The sequence below is a fragment of the Balaenoptera ricei genome, chromosome 3, assembly GCF_028023285.1.
Source record: "Balaenoptera ricei isolate mBalRic1 chromosome 3, mBalRic1.hap2, whole genome shotgun sequence".
Lineage (NCBI taxonomy): Eukaryota > Metazoa > Chordata > Mammalia > Artiodactyla > Balaenopteridae > Balaenoptera > Balaenoptera ricei.
This window is the reverse complement of record NC_082641.1, coordinates 166,351,692-166,370,653: the sequence shown is the minus strand read 5'-3', so window position 1 is coordinate 166,370,653 and position 18,962 is coordinate 166,351,692. Positions and strand designations below refer to the sequence as shown.

The 18,962-nt window shown below is 47.9% G+C and overlaps 1 protein-coding gene across 3 annotated transcripts; it reads right to left on the bottom strand.

Annotated features, from left to right (window-relative positions):
- Nucleotides 1-49: 49 nt before the first annotated feature.
- Nucleotides 50-18,402, bottom strand: ARF1 (ADP ribosylation factor 1). Of its 3 annotated transcripts, XM_059917943.1 has the most exons (6): nt 18,296-18,368; nt 10,074-10,211; nt 1,941-2,125; nt 1,755-1,865; nt 1,521-1,645; nt 50-1,366 (listed from the first exon to the last, which is right to left on the bottom strand). In XM_059917943.1, exons 3-6 carry the CDS (start codon nt 2,086-2,088, stop codon nt 1,205-1,207), a joined length of 546 nt encoding a protein of 181 aa, XP_059773926.1. In that variant the 5' UTR covers nt 2,089-2,125; nt 10,074-10,211; nt 18,296-18,368; the 3' UTR covers nt 50-1,204. The 3 variants fall into 3 exon arrangements, with proteins under 3 accessions (XP_059773926.1, XP_059773924.1, XP_059773925.1); XM_059917941.1 differs by lacking the exon at nt 10,074-10,211 and having other exon boundaries at nt 18,296-18,402; XM_059917942.1 differs by lacking the exons at nt 10,074-10,211; nt 18,296-18,368 and adding an exon at nt 18,202-18,289.
- Between the last annotated feature and the right edge of the window lie 560 nt (nt 18,403-18,962).

Genomic DNA, 18,962 nt, shown 5'->3' with positions numbered 1-18,962 from the left:
CAAGAGGCAGACTGTCAGTCAGGGGCACCCAAAAATGGGAGAGCCATGAAATAGTTAAGAGATTTTATTCTAATAGCTGTAATTACAGTGCTTGTTTGTCGAAATGAAAACTGAAAACAAGTATACAAAACAGTTGATTACTAATTGTGTATTGAAAGCAGTAAGAGGTTCCACGACACCAAATAAACCAGTTCTGAGGTTTTCCCCAAGATAAAGTTTAACAGCTCCAGCTTCTTCAGTGTTTATCAAAATACAAAAGAAAAAAGTAGAGGTTATCATTTTTCGATGGCAAATCTGACCCTTGCAGGCTGAGGGAGTGAAAGCACACGTAGACAGGGGCTCCGAGGGGCTGGGGCTCAAGGATGACCACCCGCGCTCCTGCTGGTGAGACCCCAGAGAGCCCGGAGCAGGCAAGCAAGGGGACTGCAGGGCTCCCGCTCAAACCAGAGCGTTCCAACCAAAGTGCCCATGCTGACCCAAGAAAAGGCTGGGGTTCCTCCAAGGGGTCTGAGAGCGGTGGCTGCAGCCTCCAGCCCATCTCCTGGGCAGCCACGTAAGCACAGATACAAGCACAAACGCTATGGGGTGTGGGATGACCCAAGACAGCAAATCACAGGGACCCTATTGTGACCATGCAGAATGGATCATAGCTGGTTCTGCCCCGTTTCACGTTCCCAACGGGAAACAGACCACTGGTGGACTGGACTCAGGCCATTACTGCAGAACCTACACTAGGCACATTTCTCCCTTCTGTGTGTTCAAGTGTTCTCCTTATCTTGTATTTGTAACTATTTTAAAAAATGCACTGAGTTTGGGTTAAAAACCAACCACCAAAATGGATCTCAACACAGATGTAAAGCCCAGAAGAGGAACATCGGGCTTTTCTGACACAGCGACGCCTGGATGACCCGTGTGCCTAAAATCCCTTCTCAGTACTAAACAGTGGGTTGATTCTCTTTTTACAATAAAAAAAGCTGAGTAATATTGCATAGGAGTACCAGAAACTGCCTCATTGGAAACAAAAACTATTTACATTAAATAAAAACCCAGTTGCAGGCTGCGTCTGCACATTTACAGCATGGTGAAGCACACTGTGACCGACCATGGAGACAGCTTCTGGCACTCACACCACAGGGGCACGTTTGCCACATGAGAGTAAAGCGAGGGTAGAAGGAGGGAGTGTGAGGGGAGGAGAGAGTACAGCTCACTTCTGGTTCCGGAGCTGATTGGACAGCCAGTCCAGTCCCTCATAGAGCCCGTCCCCGCTGGTGGCACAGGTGGCCTGAATGTACCAGTTCCTGTGGCGCAGAGAGTGCAGACCCAGCTTGTCCGTGATCTCAGCTGCATTCATGGCATTGGGGAGGTCCTGGGGGGAGGGTAGCAAAGCGGGCGTGGGTCAAGGGGACTGCATGGAACCCTCTCCACCTGACCTGTGACCCCCGTCAGACCTCCATCGCTGAGAGGCTGGCTGCCTAACATGCACCCACCACCAGCACACAGGGTGGCTCAGTCATGCGTACCTGTTTGTTAGCAAACACGAGCAGAACGGCGTCCCTGAGCTCGTCTTCTGCCAGCATCCTCATAAGCTCCTCTCGGGCCTCATTCACACGCTCTCTGTCATTGCTGTCGACCACGAAGATGAGACCTGCATAGGGAACAGTAAGCATTAGTGCAGGCAGCCGGGACACCCCCAACCTCTCCCAAAGGCCACAGCCCCCCTCCTGAGGGGTTGTAATGGGGTGGCCCACCCTCACCTTGTGTGTTCTGGAAGTAGTGGCGCCACAGAGGCCGGATCTTGTCCTGGCCGCCCACGTCCCACACAGTGAAGCTGATGTTCTTGTATTCCACGGTTTCCACGTTGAAGCCTGGAGGAGACCCAGTGTGAGGCTCTCCCCAGGGCTACCACTACCCCCTAGCCTCCCGAGGCCCAGCCTCCTCACCTATAGTGGGAATGGTGGTCACGATTTCACCCAGCTTCAGTTTGTACAGGATGGTGGTCTTTCCCGCAGCATCTAGGCCCACCATGAGAATGCGCATTTCTTTTTTGCCAAAAAGGCCCTTGAAGAGGTTTGCAAAGATATTCCCCATGCTGTAGACTGGTGGGAGCAACACTGGCCAGAGAAACCTGCAGATACAAGGAGTCCTTGTGTCTCTTTCTGTGCTGCCCAGGGCCAGCAAAGCAGGAGCAGCTCAGAGACAGACAGACTCACCCACAGACAGACAGATGGACATCCTATCTCTCCTGAAAACTCACAAGGCATAAGCTGATGAAATTCTGGTTCCTATCCAAAAGAAAAAAGAGTCCTGCCTGCCTGCCTCTTGAGCCCTGAAATCACCCTTAGAAGGGAGAGAATGGGAATCTTAGAACAGGGCTGACCGGATTTTGAAGCAGCTGCTGCCATTATCTCAGGAAGTGATGCCCAAGGCCTCAGGGTAACTTACCTCTAAGTCCTACAACCTGCCACTGTGGGGTGCAATGTCCAACATGCGTGGAGAGGTGTGGCTTTCAAATGAATGCTAGATTCTCCATAATCTAATACAGAGCTTTTCAAGGGGCCAGAAATAACCACTCCAAGGCCCTACCATGTCTCCCAACTGCTCCAAGTCTCAATGAAAAACAGTCCAATGTTAAGGCAACTAACACACGAGAAGCTAGGAGGGCCCATGGCAGAGACCAAAAGCCAACCTTTCCCAACACGCTGAGAGCTTAGCACACCCTGCAGGCAGGACCGGTGGAGTGAGAACACCTGGGCTCTAGGGCAGCACACCAGAGCATTCAGTCTAAGGGTGAGCCCACAGCAATGACCCTGGGGAGCCTGTCAGGGGACACTTTCCCAAGAGCTGTGGTCAGTGCTGTCCCAGAGAGGAGAAGGCCTGTGTGGTGCAGCAACATGCTTGTATGAGAACACACGTGCTGTGTTTGGGCTCCTGCCAGGCTCTCCTCACTCAGCAGCGCAGAGCACTAGGATACCACTGAGCTGGCTGGACCCAAGGTCAGAGACCAGGCCCAGACACTCAGACCTGTAGGAAGGGACATGTGACCGCAGCTGTGGGAGAGTGAGGCTCACGGAGGACGGGATCTCCTGTCCCAAAAGGCGCCCAAGGCACCAGAGCTGCCCAGGCCTGGCCTCTCCATGCTCAGTACTCTCCTCCTTCAACTGTTTTATTTCCAAACAAGGCCTTAGGAGAAAAACGGTCACTTTCTCAAATGCTTAGGAATCTGGACTTTAAAAAAAAAAAAAATTAATTAATTAATGGCTGAGGTGGGTCTTTGTGGCTGTGTGCGGGCTTCTCACTGTGGTGGCTTCTCTTGTTGCAGAGCACGGGCTCTAGGCACGTGGGCTTCAGTAGTTGTGGCGCACAGGCTTAGCTGCTCCGTGGCATGTGGGATCTTCCTGGACCAGGGCTCGAACCCATGTCCCCTGCATTGGCAGGCGGATTCTTAACCACTGCGCCACCAGGGAAGCCAGAAATCTGGACTTTTGGCACTTAAGGTGAAGCCAAGCTGTGGCGAGCTGGGCAGCCTTCAACTGGGAAGAATTCTGTGTGAGTGTTGACAGAAAACCAAATGAACCACAGAGAACTTGTTCCAAGCAGGCAGGAGCTGCTTGCACCTGACCTCTGAGAGGGTGTTGGTGGAAGCCACTGTCAAGGCTTGGAAGGAGCCTTGCCCTGCATACCTGACCCCCCTAGAAGTAACAATGAGCTCCCCAGTCTTTGGACTTTGGATGGACACTGCTGCGGTCAGAGGCCAGACCCATGAAGGACACAGATATGGGCCTGCCACAGGCACGCCCCACTGCACCCCACCTGGGGGGCGGTGCCCCAGATCCCCACCATTCCTTATCACCTCTGATGACAGGCTCAGGTGGAGTCGCCAGGCCTCCACTGCAAGTTACTTTCTGCCTTAGTCATCAGTGAGTATTGAGTGACTAAGTCCATGTCCTGCTCCTCATCCAACTTCCACCTTCTAGTTTTAGCACTCTGACATTTCCTGGCTGAATTATTGCCATGAGGACTGTCAAATGGTGATTTTCTATTGAGTCATTCCTTCCAGCTATTAGTTAGTTAGCATTCTACTGCAAGGAACCACTTCTCCATATACTGATATAGTGTGAACTTGTGCATTCCTAGTTTACTCAGTAGGTCAGAATCACCACCCCACTGTGACTTAGATGCTCCAGTGGTCCTAGAGGTGTCCAGTGGAGGCCCTTCCAGCAGGCTTCAGTGCACTTTCAACACTTTTTAATTCTTTTTGGTTTTGAATAATATTACCTAGTTATAAAATCAAAATTTAAAAATATCTTTACTATATTTCCTTTTCTGCAGCCATTTTTCCTAAATATAAACGATGATAAATTATGGAAGACAGAATAAACTGAACACACACATTTATCTCAGCTTACTCCTGAAATCGTTACCAATAAAGAAATAAGTGATGACTGACTCAAGAGAGAAACGTGGGGGGAGGTGGAAAGAGGTGACAGAAGACAGCAAATTTTGGTGAGGTCTGACCCTGACCGAGTACTCATCCTCAGCTCCGCAGGAGAGCCAAGGGACCTTTTTGGAGCAACTGAACCAGGGGCCCTGACTCTGCTATCCAGGCAGAGGAGGGCATGGGGTGCACTGTACTGGAAACAGACGGATACGGCAAAATCAACAGGGAGGCACACTGCCCTGCAGACCCTCACATGTAACCCAGAGGCCTCAAAGCAAGGACCTATGGATTCTTGCACCTGGAGGCCCTCAAACAGCCATGCCCCTATCTCCCTTTAAGAAGCCCCCAATGCAAGTGACTGAAACAAAGAATTTGGAGAGAAGACAGAAGACATTTAAAAAGAAAAAAACAGGGCTTCCCTGGTGGCGCAGTGGTTAAGAATCCACCTGCCATCGCAGGGGACACGGGTTCAAGCCCTGGGCCGGGAAGATCCCACATGCCGTGGAGGAGCTAAGGCTATGCACCACAACTACTGAGCCTGCACTCTAGAGCCTGCGAACCACAACTACTGAGCCTACATGCCACAACTACTGAAGCCCGTGTGCCTAGAGTCTGTGCTCCGCAACAAGAAGCCACCCCAGTGAGAAGCCTGTGCACCACAATAAAGAGTAGCCACCACTCGCCGCAACTAGAGAAAGCCCGCGTGCAGCAACGAAGACCCAACGCAGTCAAAAATAAATAGATAAATTTTAAAAAAAGAAAAAAAAAAAGAAAAAAACAATAAAAAACAAACAAAATCCCCAACCCACACACAGCCTTGGCATCAACATGGTGGGGACCTGGTGCCCACAAAACAAGAACAGGGCATTAGGACACAGAGAACAGCAAACCTCACAACCAAAGTGAAAAAAATCCACACACACACACACACACACAAGATTTAAAAAAGAGGAAACTGGGACTTCCCTGGTGGTCCAGTGGCTAGAGCCCTGAGCTTCCAATGCAGGGGGCCCGGGTTCGATCCCTGATCAGGGAACTGGGTCCTGCGTGCAGCAACTAAGACCCAACGCAGCCAAATAAATAAATATTAAAAAAAAAAAAAAAAAAGGCAGGGGGAAACGAGGAGCAATTTAAAAGACCAACATCTACCTTGCGTATGGTGATGACTTTTTAGACACAACACCAAAGACATGATCCCATGAAAGAAATATCTGATAAACTGAACTTCATTAAAATGACAAACTTCTGCTCTGTGAAAGACAAAAACCAGACTGGGAGACTATATCTGCAAGAGATACATCTGATAAAGGATTGTCATCCAAAATATACAAAGACCACTTATAACTCAACAATAACAAATTTAAATTTAATTTTAAAATTTAAAAAATGGGCCAAAGATCTTAATGAAAACCTCATTAAAGATTTACAGAAGGCAAGTAAGCAATGAAAAGATGCTCATCATATGTCCTCAGAGAAATGCAACTTAAAACAATGAGCTATTACTGCACACCTATTAGAATGACCAAAAGCCAAAATCCAGAACACACGCTGGCAATGGCAAGAATGTGGAGCAACAGGAACTCTCCTTCATTACCTGAGGGAATGCAAAATGGTACAGCTATTCGGCAGTTTGGAGGTTTCTTACAAAACATACTCTGAACATATAATTCAGCAATCATGCTCCCAAAGGAGCTGAAAACTAACATCCACACAGACACCTGCACACTGATGTTTACAGAAGTTTTATTCATTCCAAAAAGTTTTATTCATTCCAAATTTTGCCACAATTTGGAAGCAACCATGATGTCTTTCAGTAGGTGAATGGATAAGCCTTGGTACATCCAAACAGTATAATATTATTCAACACTAAAAAGAAAGGCACTATCAAGACATGAAAAGACATGGAGGAGCATACATGTGCATTACTAAGTGAAAGAAGCCAATCTAAGAATACTACACACCTATGATTGCAACTATGTGACATTCTGGAAAAGGCAAAACTGTGGAGACAGTAAAAAGATCCTTTCAGTGGTTGTGAGGGGTTAGGTGGAAGGGAGGGATGAATAGGTGGAGCACAAAGGATTTTTAGGACAGTGAAACTATTCTGTGTGAAACTGCGATGGTAGATACGTGTCATGATGCATTTCTCCAAACCTACAGAACACACAATATCAAGAGTGAACCCTAAGGTAAACTATGGGCTCTGGATGATGATATATCAATGTAGGTTCATCAACTGTAACAAATGCACCACTCTAGTGGGGGATATAGTGAGGAGGCTATGTAGGTATTGGAAATCTCCACGCCTTTCCCTCAATTAAGTGGTGAACCTCAAACTGTTCCCCCAAAAGAGAGACATAACCAGCACTTTCAGTCTGTAATTCTGTATCAGCCAAAGGGCAGAACAGAGCTCAGAAATGCAAGGCTTCACACATGCCTTCTTCTCCAGGTTGCCACAGGCAGGGGGAGCCCCCAAGGTGATGGAGGGAGACACAGAGACAGGCCTGAACAGCAGCCAGCCCGGGCTGCAGCAGGAAGGAGGAGAATTCCAGGAAAAGAGGAACAGTTACCTATGTGGTTTAAACATGGGGTTTGGCAATTCTAGGGGAATTGGGAAAAACTAATGACAGGTACACAGAAAAAAACCCAAGGATGAAAATGCAAAGAAATCATTTAAGATTTCCTGAGGGAAACCATAAGCCAGTCACCACTTGACTCAGCAGTGAGCAATATTTACTCAGTCACGATACTTTGACTGTCATTGCTGGGTATTGGAAAGCTGAGGCCAGAACTTGTGGTCTCAAGGGCCAACCCTCACCGTCCAAAGCTGACACACTGAGAAACAGTATTAGCACACTATTTAGTACAGTGAGGCATGAAAGGGGCTATCCCTGGGAGGCAGGATGGAAGACTGCTGTTTATACCTGTTTTAGTGTTATGTTCCTACAAATTGACACAAAAGCCTGGGCACTAAGGGGTGAAAAGGTTATGTGTACTCTCCCAACTCCCACATGGGACTGATGGAACATTCCAGGTAAACTGGGCCCAGCAGCAGGCCCACACCCGCATGTCAGCCTCAAAATGCAGTCAGTCACAGCCATGGCAGTCCAAGAGCCTCCTCCTCCTGTCACGCCCTTTTCACCACCCTCCCCTCCCCACCCCAGCGTGTCTGCCCACTCACCCCTGGCCTGCCTTGGCCGTGCAGTCTGCTGAGCCCTGATCATCAGTGTGGTCCCTGCCTTCCACACACAGTTTTTTAACTTACTCAAGTCCTGAAGCCCTAAAGGGGAAGTGGGCCATATATTTGGTGGCTGAACCTGGATGGGGATGAGCACAAACCTAGGATTTAAGACGCTACACACAGCACTTGGTCTCTCCCACTATACAAGCATCTATCTATACCCGCCCTGCACCTGGTCCAGGGACCCTGGCAGCTCCTGACCGAACACAGTATCACAATGGAAAGGTTCAACAGTGACCACAAGAGTGGCCTCTCCACACAGGTTCTAACTTGTAGGATGCCCAGCCTAGGCCTATTTCACCCTTTCCTCCACCAGGATCCCTAGCACTAAGGTCAAAACCTGTTTTTCAGGTTCATGGTAATGATCGTGAGTATTTGTAAGCAGTGAAGACGCTGATTTTCTTAAAAGAGCACTTCCCTGCACCTACCTGAGTTTGCATCTTCGAGTTGGCTCATAAGAAGATGCAACAACAGCACGTCTCTTTCCTGAGACAGAAAGCTCTGAGCGGACACAGCCCCTTAAGAATGGTTTTTTCCTTTTTCTGGTTAGGACCAGAAACAATGATAGGGTGGCAGTTCAACATTATAGCAAAGAACAAGACACAACTGGCTGCCTACACTCCTGCATGCAAAGACCTACTACGCTACAGGCCAAGGCCAACCAAAGGCCTCACTGGGAAAGCCAGTGCAGGGAGGAAAAAACGTAGCGTGAGTTTACACCCGTTCCACTCCAGTAAATGAATCCAGAGTGACTGGTTTAGCTGCTGAAGAGAAATATATGTACCCACAACCTCTACCTGTGCCTGCTGCATCTCCTAACAAGCCTCAGAGGATTCAGGATAAGCAAGGGACAGCCCTCCCCTACAGAGCTGTGCAGCTTACTTCTGCAGAAGGAAAGTTTGTCACATTTTCTGAAACTGTTAGAGCTGGTTTACTTAACAAAATCTCTGTATCCATATCAAGATGACCCAAACTGTTGGGAATCAGTAGGAAGAATAAACCACTAACCTAGAGCATGTCTTGGGAAACAAAAATGTGACCCAGGGAGGCAAAAAACAAGGGTTTGGATTCTATTCTGTGCTTCAGATGTGATGGGCTGTTCTGGTCCCTCTGTAAATGAGAGATCACATGGATGAATCCCCTATTCAAATGAACAGCTAGGTGACATCAGAACTTTTTTCTTTTTGCTCTTTTTAAAAAAACTGAAGTTTATTAGGTGTAAATTACATATAGTAAAATGTACAGCTCAACAGTTCATAATGTCAGTTTTAATATCTAATTTGAGAGAAATTAACAAAGTGAAGATCTTCCTGAGGAATTGATATACATTATAAAACATTTTCTTTAAGGGTTTCATTCATTCTTCAAGCAGTCAAATATGTGCTTAGATTATCAACCACTCAAAAGCCTAATTCATCCCTGACATGTAGGATTTAATTTTAAGGGGTGGGGGTCCTCTACTTTCATAGGCAATATGATCACATAATATAATCTGCTACAAACTGCTTTTTGTACATCAACTTGTAGCTCCACCCCATCAGCTAAATAAAGCCTTAAGTCATTACTCTATTAGTCCAACATTCCATTTCTGTAGCTCTAACATTTTTCTGCAATTGAGTAGAGCGTTACATGTTGTCACTTTTTCATAAAAATTATCATAAGAAGAATACTGAACGTGCCAATACTAGTGATAGGCAGATACACCTCACAGGCCTAACACAATTGTGATGAAGATAAGAATCAACAACACGCTCAGAAGGAAGAATATTCAGCCTGAGACACTCAAAGGATGTAATTAAGTTGACTGAACTTTTTTTTTCCTTTCAGTTTTATTCAGATATAACTGACATACTGTATTATTTTCAGGTGTACAAAATAATGACTTGGTATGTGAATATATTGTGAAATGATCACCACAAAAGGTCTAGTTAACTCCCATCACCTCACACAGTCACCCTTTTTTTCCTTGTGATGAGAACTTTTAAGATTTCCTCTCTAGCAACTTTCAAATATAATACAGTACGGTAAACTACAGTCACCATACTGTACCTCATATTACAGGATTTATTTATCTTATGACCGGAAGTTTGTACCTTTTGACCACCTCCACCCATTTCATCTACCCTGATTCCCAACTTTCAATACAAAGAAGAAGAATAAATGAAAGAACATGCAAAAACATTCTAGAACTGTATAGTTCAGGTCTGCTTCTAAAGATGAAGTCCAATGAGAGACTGTTTTTTGTTTTTCACAACAAAACTTTTAGGATGTTTTGCAGGAATCAGTTAGGCACTAGACCTGGCCTCTATGCAGCAGTCCCGTTCCCAACACCCCCCCCCCCCCCCCGCCCCAGAGGAGGATGAGTGCCAGAAATCCAGAGGCTAGTACACTAACCCTGGTCTCCAGATGCCCTGCAAGTTGCCTCCCAAAGCTGAAGGAAGGGGTTTCCGGTCAGGTCTGATTCTTAGGAGGAGCAACCAGTGAAATTCAATTTAGGTCCCTCTTGGCCAGCTTAAGATTCAAGGTGAAATCCTTAAAATGACAACAAGAAATGAGTTTCATTCATGAACGTAGCTCTTGGTCTATACTAACATGAATATCCAAGAGTCACTGTCCATTGTCTAATGGAACAAGCATACCAACCACAAGGCAAGCGTGGAAACAGTGTAACTGCAATTAATCCTACTTAACCAATAACTACAAAATCCAAAGCATTTAACTGATGAATAGATTTATTTATGTTTTGCAATTCTCCCTTATTCATAGTCTTAAAGTTTTACTTACTATTTTTTAACATAACTGTTCTCAAAGCCCATTACCAAAGATACTTACACTGACGTGAAATCTACAGATGGGAGCAAATAACCAGAGGGTCTACCCCAAATGAAAACAATATCCATGTAGGACCTCTGAACACAAATGTCACGTGGCCTCCAACTGGAGTGAAACAAAGAGTGGATGATACCCACAAGTTGAGGCCTCACTCGGATGCTACTTCAGGAGCATCTCTCACAGTTCTGTGCATTCGTCCTGGTGGCAGACGCTGGCTGCTCCTTGGTATTTTCTTCTCCCAGATTTGTCCCTGGGCTCGAGGCCTTCCAGAGTAAACCTACATTCCTGGCCCCCTGTAGCTATGCAGGACCATCTGAGTATGCTAGCCCATGGGATGGGGCAACAGTGATGGAATGGCTTCCTGGTCCTGCAGACCTGGTGGTGGGCGCCTGGGCCCCCCACTGTGGTGGGTGGGGCCAGTGCCATGGACCCTAATGAGCACTTCTACTCCAGAAGTCAGGGCATATACACCCTCCATCTGACTCTAAACACACTTAAGTCTAAAGAAATTGTTACTGGAAAAATAAATTAAAAGACTGAAAAAACAAAACCAAAAACAAATTTGCATCAACCTCAGAACATTAAAATGTACAACAAATTAAACTGAAAATGGAGGAAACAAAGCAATTTATGACTAAAATGCAAAGCAGGATTAGAGAAACTACAGGCAACTCTAAACCACCCAGATACCCTGAAAAGTGTCATACCACCAACTCCTTACTAATTCTGCACATCGGTGGTCCTTTGGAAATCAATTAGAATTGTATTTCAACCCATCCCAGTGGCAAACAGAGAACCATTGGTTTGGAACTCCTCAGCAAGTCACTCAGGCCCACATTCTGACCTTGGCTGTGCTCCCTGTCCCGTCTCCATACTGATTTTGTATGCCATGCCCACCAAGCCCTTCACTCAACCTCTGAAGCCAAGTTCAGATGCCACCTTCCACCGGGAAGAGTCCTTTCCTTTTTATTGTTCTCAGCATACCCTCGACACACTGTGGGGCTAACAGTCACCACACTCATGTAAGGAGTAGTTGTGTGATGAGCACAGCCCTGGGCACACATAAGCTCAACAGTACTCAATGAATCCAACTGACAGATGGTGAAACAGAAGTGGAACAGCGACTGTGCTCATCCTTCCAACCTCACCTCAATGGTAAATTAGTTCTTAGAGACTCTGGGCCAAGCAATGTCAAAGACTGATCCACAGTTACACTATAGTCCTCTCAGTGCAGCTAAAAGCTTCAACATGAGCGTGGACACACACACACACACACACTCACACAGCTCCAGCTGCTGAAGTCTCAGTCCCCGTGATCCTGACAGAAAGGGCAGGCACACCTGTCAAATAACACAGTCCTACGTTTCAGTTCCAGTAGTGAGAACAAGGAAGAGAAGGCAATTCAGGATTCTGATTTCTGTTGTGAAGTATATCACATTAATTTGTTTTTGTCACTCCACTTCTTTAATTATATGATCACCACAAACATGCTAAAGCCCCTATGGTTTCTGTTCTGGTGCCTTCTCAAGGAGGCCACCTGCACCCATGGTGCAGACATAGGACCCTCTCCTGGCACGAGGGTGGGGCTCTGGAGAAGCCAGTGTTGCTCAGACCCCTTTCCACACCCTTGAAGAAAAAGGGAACTGCAACCAACCATGAGCTGTCAGAGTGCCCAGTTCTTCCTCCTCAAACTTCTCAGAGTGGCAGGTGGCCCCCTGAGGCTTTTTCAGCACAAGGGGACTTTGTGATTAAAATGATTAAACCAATCTCCAAAACTTGATTTTTGCCTGCAGAGAACTTTCATTTTGAAAACAAAATGTAAAAATAAACTACAGCCCCACCTCTTTTTCTGAGTGATGGGCTTCCCAGAGGACAAAGAATAGCAAAGTGCAGCAGTGGTTGAGAGCCTCTGTTAGATCCCCCTACCTCTGAAGCAAGCCCCCTGCCAGATCTGCCCTCCTGAGACCCTTGTTAGGAGCACCCAGAGGTGCACCAGCTCAGAGCACTCAGGGTAACCTCTGCCTCACTCTCCAAGCAGCTGGTCTTGCCTGGGAGGCCAATGTCCTTGTGGGAACTTCTCGTGTTTGGCCTGAACAGCCACAGCAACCTCTCAATAGGCCTCTTCTCACCTCTGCTCACATTTCAAACCCTGGGCAGCCCTGGACTCAGGGGAATTTCATTCATATACCTGCTCCTGCCATCCTCTGCCTAAAACCTCCCAGCAGTCCCCGTCACCCCCCTCAGGTGACCAGCAGTCCCATCGCACTCAGTGTCTTGCACTTTCACTCCCTAGTACTGCCCCTATCCAGCCACTCACTCCCAGAGGAACGCAGTCCCCTACATGGGACCCCAGGTGAAGCTTCCTCTCACCTCCAGACTTCTCTCCTACTACCCCCTTAACACATGGGTCTCCCATCAAAATCTAATCCTCAAATATAAAGGACCCACTCTTTCCCACTTTAACCCTCTGCAACTTCCTCCCAGTTCTTCAGACCCAAACCCCGGAGACACTCACAATTCCTCTCTCTGTCCCTCTCATCCCCAAATCTGTTTACTTTACTGGCAAGTCCCATCACCTCTCCCTTTGAAAGGTGCTTCCCCATCACTATCCACCTGGTCCCGGCCACCTCATCTCTCCTCTGGCATTCCCAAAGCCTGTAGCTTCCACTCCGCAAGGTGTTCTCAATGCCAGCAGGAGGGGCCTGTTAGGAAAGGTCAGACTAAGTCAGGTTCCTTAAGAAGATCAGAGCCGACACCCCCATGGCATTTCGCAGCACCTCTGCAATCCAGAAAGGAAGCTAGCAGACAATACAACCAACATACACACCAGACTGCAAAAAACCCATGTTGCCCCAACTAAAATGTAACAGGGAAATGAAAGATGGTGTCATATAATATAAAACATGACCTTCAGTATTGGTCATGACTACACTATAAGTTCAAGGGAGGTAGTCAGAGAACCACCAAATGAAGACTGCCACAAATACACCAGCATCTCAGATACTGAGGGCCTGCTGTGTCCATGAAATGTCCCCCCACCCCCACCCCAGAAACCAAACACACACACACACACACACACACACACACGTTGACTCTGTACATAAACAGAATTAGGTTTAAGATATAAACAGATTTTTCACCTACATGAAAGTCATGCAGAATGCATTCTTGCTGCTAAACGTACTAAATATCAGTATTGCCTCCCACCATTGAGAGAGCCCAAAATCCTCCCACAAGTTCCCAAAATACCCTTTCTGTGGGGCTACCCCTCCAAGGACCACTGGTACACACCAGCAGGCTTCTCTCCCCTCCTGTGCTCCTGGCAGGTCTCCAAAACCACTAAGTGCACTCCCACCTAAGGGCCTTTGCACTTACTGTTCCCCTGCCTGGGAGAAGCTTCTTGTTTCTCCCAAAGACCCACAGGACCCCCACTCCCTTATACCTCTACTCAAATGGCACCTCCTCCCCTATCCTCCTGATAGGTCTAACTCAGTGCCCACTCCTTTTACTGTGTCCTGTTGGCCTGCTTTTCCATTCCATTCACTGCCATGGCCCTGCGTCTCCACCCAGCCTTATACTCTGCCAGTGAGGCCTCCTCTGCCCAGAGCTCACCCACCTTCCTCCACCCATCTCTCTATCTCCACCTGTCTTTCTCTACTGGCCACCTCCCTGGGCACCCAAGAGATTCACTGTCAAGAAGGAGAAAAGAATCATAAAAGAACATTTATCAGGGCCTTAAGTATGAAAAAGTAGAAAGATTAATCATACACATATGCTTTTCTGAAAAATTAGTTTGTCAGGAAAAAAAAAACCCTATCAACTCAATGATGAATTTCACACTGGTTTAAAAGTATACATGAGTGTGGTGGAATCTGAACATTCCTTTGACATTCCAGTGAGGAGGAAATCTGGGCTGTAGTGACACAGTTAACTACTCAGGGCAAACACGTCCATCTCAGCAAAGTTCAATACCACAGGAGAGGTGTGTACACAATCTGCTTCCTAAACCTGCTCTCAGATACCTGCAACTAGTGACTAAAAATATATTTTCAGTGATCTCCCCAGGAATCTGCAAGATCTCCTATCACTTTGACAAAAGAGAAATGCTAAAAGCTATAATTATTTTAAGCAAAGTTACATCACCAAAATTGACAAAAGATACAGTATTTTAAATATAAATTAATAGATTCAATCAGCTAGGAACTGCACGCTCATCTACAGATAATAGAATACTTCACAGGAAAACACACTCTTAACAGCAATTTTTAAAGACATCCTTTATTCTGAAACCTGTGATCAAAACACTGGCACATCTAACTTTGCCTTCATTCCTACTCTTCACATATGAGTCTAGACAGAATCTTGAAATTGTTTTCTTGGCCATTTGTCCCTAAGTCAGACTGATAGGATACTTAAAAACTTCACGTTAAAAATTTCCAGGACCTCAGAGACCTAGTACTATTAAGCTTTCTGTTTAGCTCCCACATACATCACTGCAAAAATAATTTGATGTACAATACAAACTAAAAGATGCTGGCTATTTTACATATGACTTGCTCTTTGGAGACAAACTCTTCTAGCTTGCTAGCATCCCTCTGAGGAGCAAAACTTACTAAATTCTGATTAAACATTAATTAATGTTTCTAAAATATACTGTACATCTCTAACTTCTGAAAATGTGCATGGATCATAACTGGGGCTTCTGTTAATTTATGCTGTATACTAACAGTCACCCCTGTAGCCTCAGGTGTGTAAAAATGTTTGCCTCCTAAAGAGAATCGCTCCCGATTGCTATGTGTGTAAAATCTGCCTGTCTTGTATGCTTTTTTCTGTCTCTTCTTGTTCAGTGAGTGATAAGTCTCACTCTTCCCTTTCTATGTGCTGATGCCAGGCTGCCAAGCTCTTGTCTCCAATGTACGCAAAACCCAGGAAACATGGGTTTGTTAGGAATATGGAGGTTAGTCCCTGCAACAGATAGCTTCACCATTTCCTCCCACTCATATAAGGAAGCTTGGGTGAAAGAACTGGGTGAGGGCCTAACAGATTCTCCTAGAAATAAGGAGCTTTGATGTTTTTGTGTTAAATTCTGCCACATTTTTTCTAGCTAATCAGGCCATCTGATCCATCTGAGAATGTTGAACTACCTTCCAGAATAGTGATAGAGCTGTATAGCTATAACAGATGCTATATTTTAAAGACTTTATAACAATCACAAGAGGATAAGAACCTAAGGATGAAGTAACCCCCTCACCCTGGCTCACACTCTGAAATTAACCCCACCCCCATTCTTTCACACTCACACATTCCCAAGCCCTCCTTTACCTGCCAGTAGGAAGTGTTACACTCAACCCACTATTAGGTCAAAAACGTTTCCAAAAGACCACTTCAGATGGTGCTGGGAGGACATCTCTAACACCATCCACACCAATGATGAGCAGACAGACCACAAAAGAGGTAAGTTCTTATTTAATGTTAAGATCCCAACTGAAAGGAATTTTTCATGTTTCTTTCCCAACCACCTCTGACAGATGTACATTTTATTTCCTTCATTCTCCTAATCCTACAAAAGTTGGAAGGTCAAAGGGGAGAATATCTATGGGACAATGTGTACAGAGACCAGTCATAAATGCTATGGCAAGCACAGGCTAGCTGGCTCTGAACACCAGCTCAGTAAGTGATCACAACCCTCAGGAAGGCTGCAGAAATGCTTGGTGAGCCTGAACTGTGATAAGGAGCAGATTTAAATTCATATACCTCAAGGCAACACTGAATTTGAAGAATCTGAAGGAAACTGATTTAACTCTCTCAAACCACGTTAATATACTATTTATGAACTTGCACAAAGGTTGTTCCCCTATGTTAGATTTATTCCTACAGCCATTCGACCCTGGAGATCACCTCAGTGGCTGATGGTCCATACTGAATTCTACTAAAGTAAACAGAAAAGTCCAGGTGTACCTTCCTGTAGTTTCAACCCCGTCTGATCTTTGGTAGAGGTGGCTTAGCAGGTTTGAACGCCCTTTTCACATTGTGCAAGAGGCAAAGCAAATAGCTAAACCACATGATTTAAAAACCAGAACTGTGAGAAGCAGAGAACCAGTTTTTGCTTTCTACTAACTTTCTTACAATGAGCAGACAGCATGTGAGTCAGCTATTATCCAAACCAACTATTGTAAATCTTTCTAAAGTAGCAATTTTGAATACCTGTATCTGAAGTTAACCCTCACGGGAAACAGCAGGTTTCTAATGCCCAAGTGACAAGGATTTGTTTCAACAGGACACGCCCAGTGAAGAGGCACACTACGTTCTACCAGTTAACTAGAGAAAACCTTTATGGCACACTCTAACAATGTGGCCAGATTTGTGGTAAACACATACACACTCAATTCCTCATAATTTTGGACCCAGCTAACAACACCATGCATTCAAAGTTCTTCCAGTTTTGGCTACTCTTGACAGCTTCTGAAAACTCCAAGGACGCCACACACAGCATGCGCCATGGCATCTCACACTCCTTCAGACACACACACACTGCCAGCAATGCAGGAGCAACCATGCAAACAGCCAGCAGAAAAAAACGCTGACCACTAGTTCTGAAACAAGAACTAGAGCTGACTACTCCAACACCAACTACATCAGCTACAACTACATCAACTACACAGCTCTCAACAGTGACTTCCGGGGCCACCCCAAATCGTCTGAATTGCCTGTCTCCTGCAAATGATTTCTTGTGCATTTTTGCTTGATTCATTTAAAACAGCAACTTGGTGTTTTGAGGAGCTCAGAAGTGCTCAGTTGATTAGCTAGTATTTTAAGGACTTTATAATTAATTGCCAAGCCTTATTAACAAAGCTACCGTTTTACCTCCCGTAACCACTTGGACTGGGCAATAAGAAAGCTTTAGGACGTTCTGCTAGGGAGGCCGCCTCAACCCTGGACAGGTCGTTCCAAAGGTAGGTTAAAGATTCACCAGCTCGGAAGTGTGTTCCAATCCATGCCAAAGGCACCCAGGAAGCAATCTTGGGGTTGCAGCCAGCTTGGATAAAGGGGCCCTACAGTGCCGCCAGCGCGTCCATCGGGGGCTTCCTTGGGCCGCAGGCACTCCCACTCAGACCCCAGCTCCACAGCACCCGCCCAGGAACCCGGACGCCGAACCCCGCCCCGCCTCGCCGGCTCCGTGCTCGGAACAGACAGGAACTGGGCTCAAACCCTGGCCATCGTGTGACCTTGGCCGCGTCCCGGGCTGCGGGCCTCAGTTTCCTGGTCCTCGCGACCCCGAGGCAGGAGGCCTCGCAGGCGGAGCAGGAAGCGAGACTTCCTGGAGAGCCCGCGTTGCGGGCCGGACTTCCGGACGCCCGCCCCGGCGGCTCTGGGGGGCTTGGGGAGAGGGTTGCGCGACCGACCCCCTCCCCGGCCTCGACTTGGCTCCCGACCCAGCTCGGCCCCTACTCGACACCCATCCCAGCCTAGACCCCTGGCCCAGCACACAGCACCCACCCTGCCCCGCCCCGCCTCGGTCCCAGGCCCGGCCTCAACCCCCAGACCGGCCCAGCCTCTCCTCAGCCCCCGGCCTCTATTCGACCCTGGCCCCTGCCGGGCCTCGGCTCCCCGCCTCTACCCACCTCACTTCGGCTCCCCGCCTCGACCCACGGCCCGGCCTCACCTCAACCCTCGCCCGGCCCGGCCTCACCTTGGACCTGTCTCGGCTCTCACCGCCCCGGCCCAGCCTCACGCCGGGCCTCAACTCAGCCCCCGCCCCCGCCTCGGCCCGGGCCCAGCCTCACCCTCGGCGGCCGCGGCGCAGCTGCTGCTCGGAGGCAGGCGTTGGTTTCGCTCCCACAAGATGGCGGCTCTGACGGCGGCCACGTCAGTGCCTGCTGCCGCGGGGGACGCTGGGGAACGGGGCGGTCCCGCCCGCAGTCCCACCCACTCCCCCGCTGCGGCGTGCACACGCAGACTCCGGGCGGGCGGTGGGGACAGGACCGCGGACAAGCGCGGGGCTCAGGGACGACGCCTCTCTCACCGCTGCGCTTGCGCGCACCCCTCCTTCCCCCCGCCCCCCTCTCCCTCAGCCCTGGCAGAGTCCGGCTGCGTCTGCGCGCGCCTTCTCAGTGGTCGGCCGTGGAGGGAGCTCTCGCGTCCGTTTCGCAGATGCAGCGGTTGAGTCCCGTGTGGGCCCTGCGGTCCCGGGGCGGCGGTGCCCAGGTGCCAGCTCCCCTCCCCAGCCTCAGCCCGGGTGACTGCAGTGACCCACGCAGCCCCGTGCGCGCCCGAGGAGCCGACCTGAAGAAGCAAGACCCAAGATCAAATAAAGCTGGCGTCTAGTAGCACGGACGGAGCAGGGAGCCAAGCTGGGCAGGGAACAGCGCTCCCCCGAGGTAGCCACCGAGGCGGGTTCCAGGTGACAGACGGGGGAGCCCTCTCCTCTGGGAAGCCTCCCTGAGCTGATCA

Bases quoted from the DNA above. Each gene is read 5' to 3' on its own strand.
- ARF1 (XM_059917941.1), bottom strand. From the start codon at position 2,088: ATGGGGAATATCTTTGCAAACCTCTTCAAGGGCCTTTTTGGCAAAAAA. The intron at 1,866-1,940 runs GTGAGGAGGCTG...GGTCTCCTCCAG, and splicing joins GACCACCATTCCCACTATAG to GCTTCAACGTGGAAACCGTG. The intron at 1,367-1,520 runs GTACGCATGACT...CCCTCCCCCCAG, and splicing joins TCGTGTTTGCTAACAAACAG to GACCTCCCCAATGCCATGAA.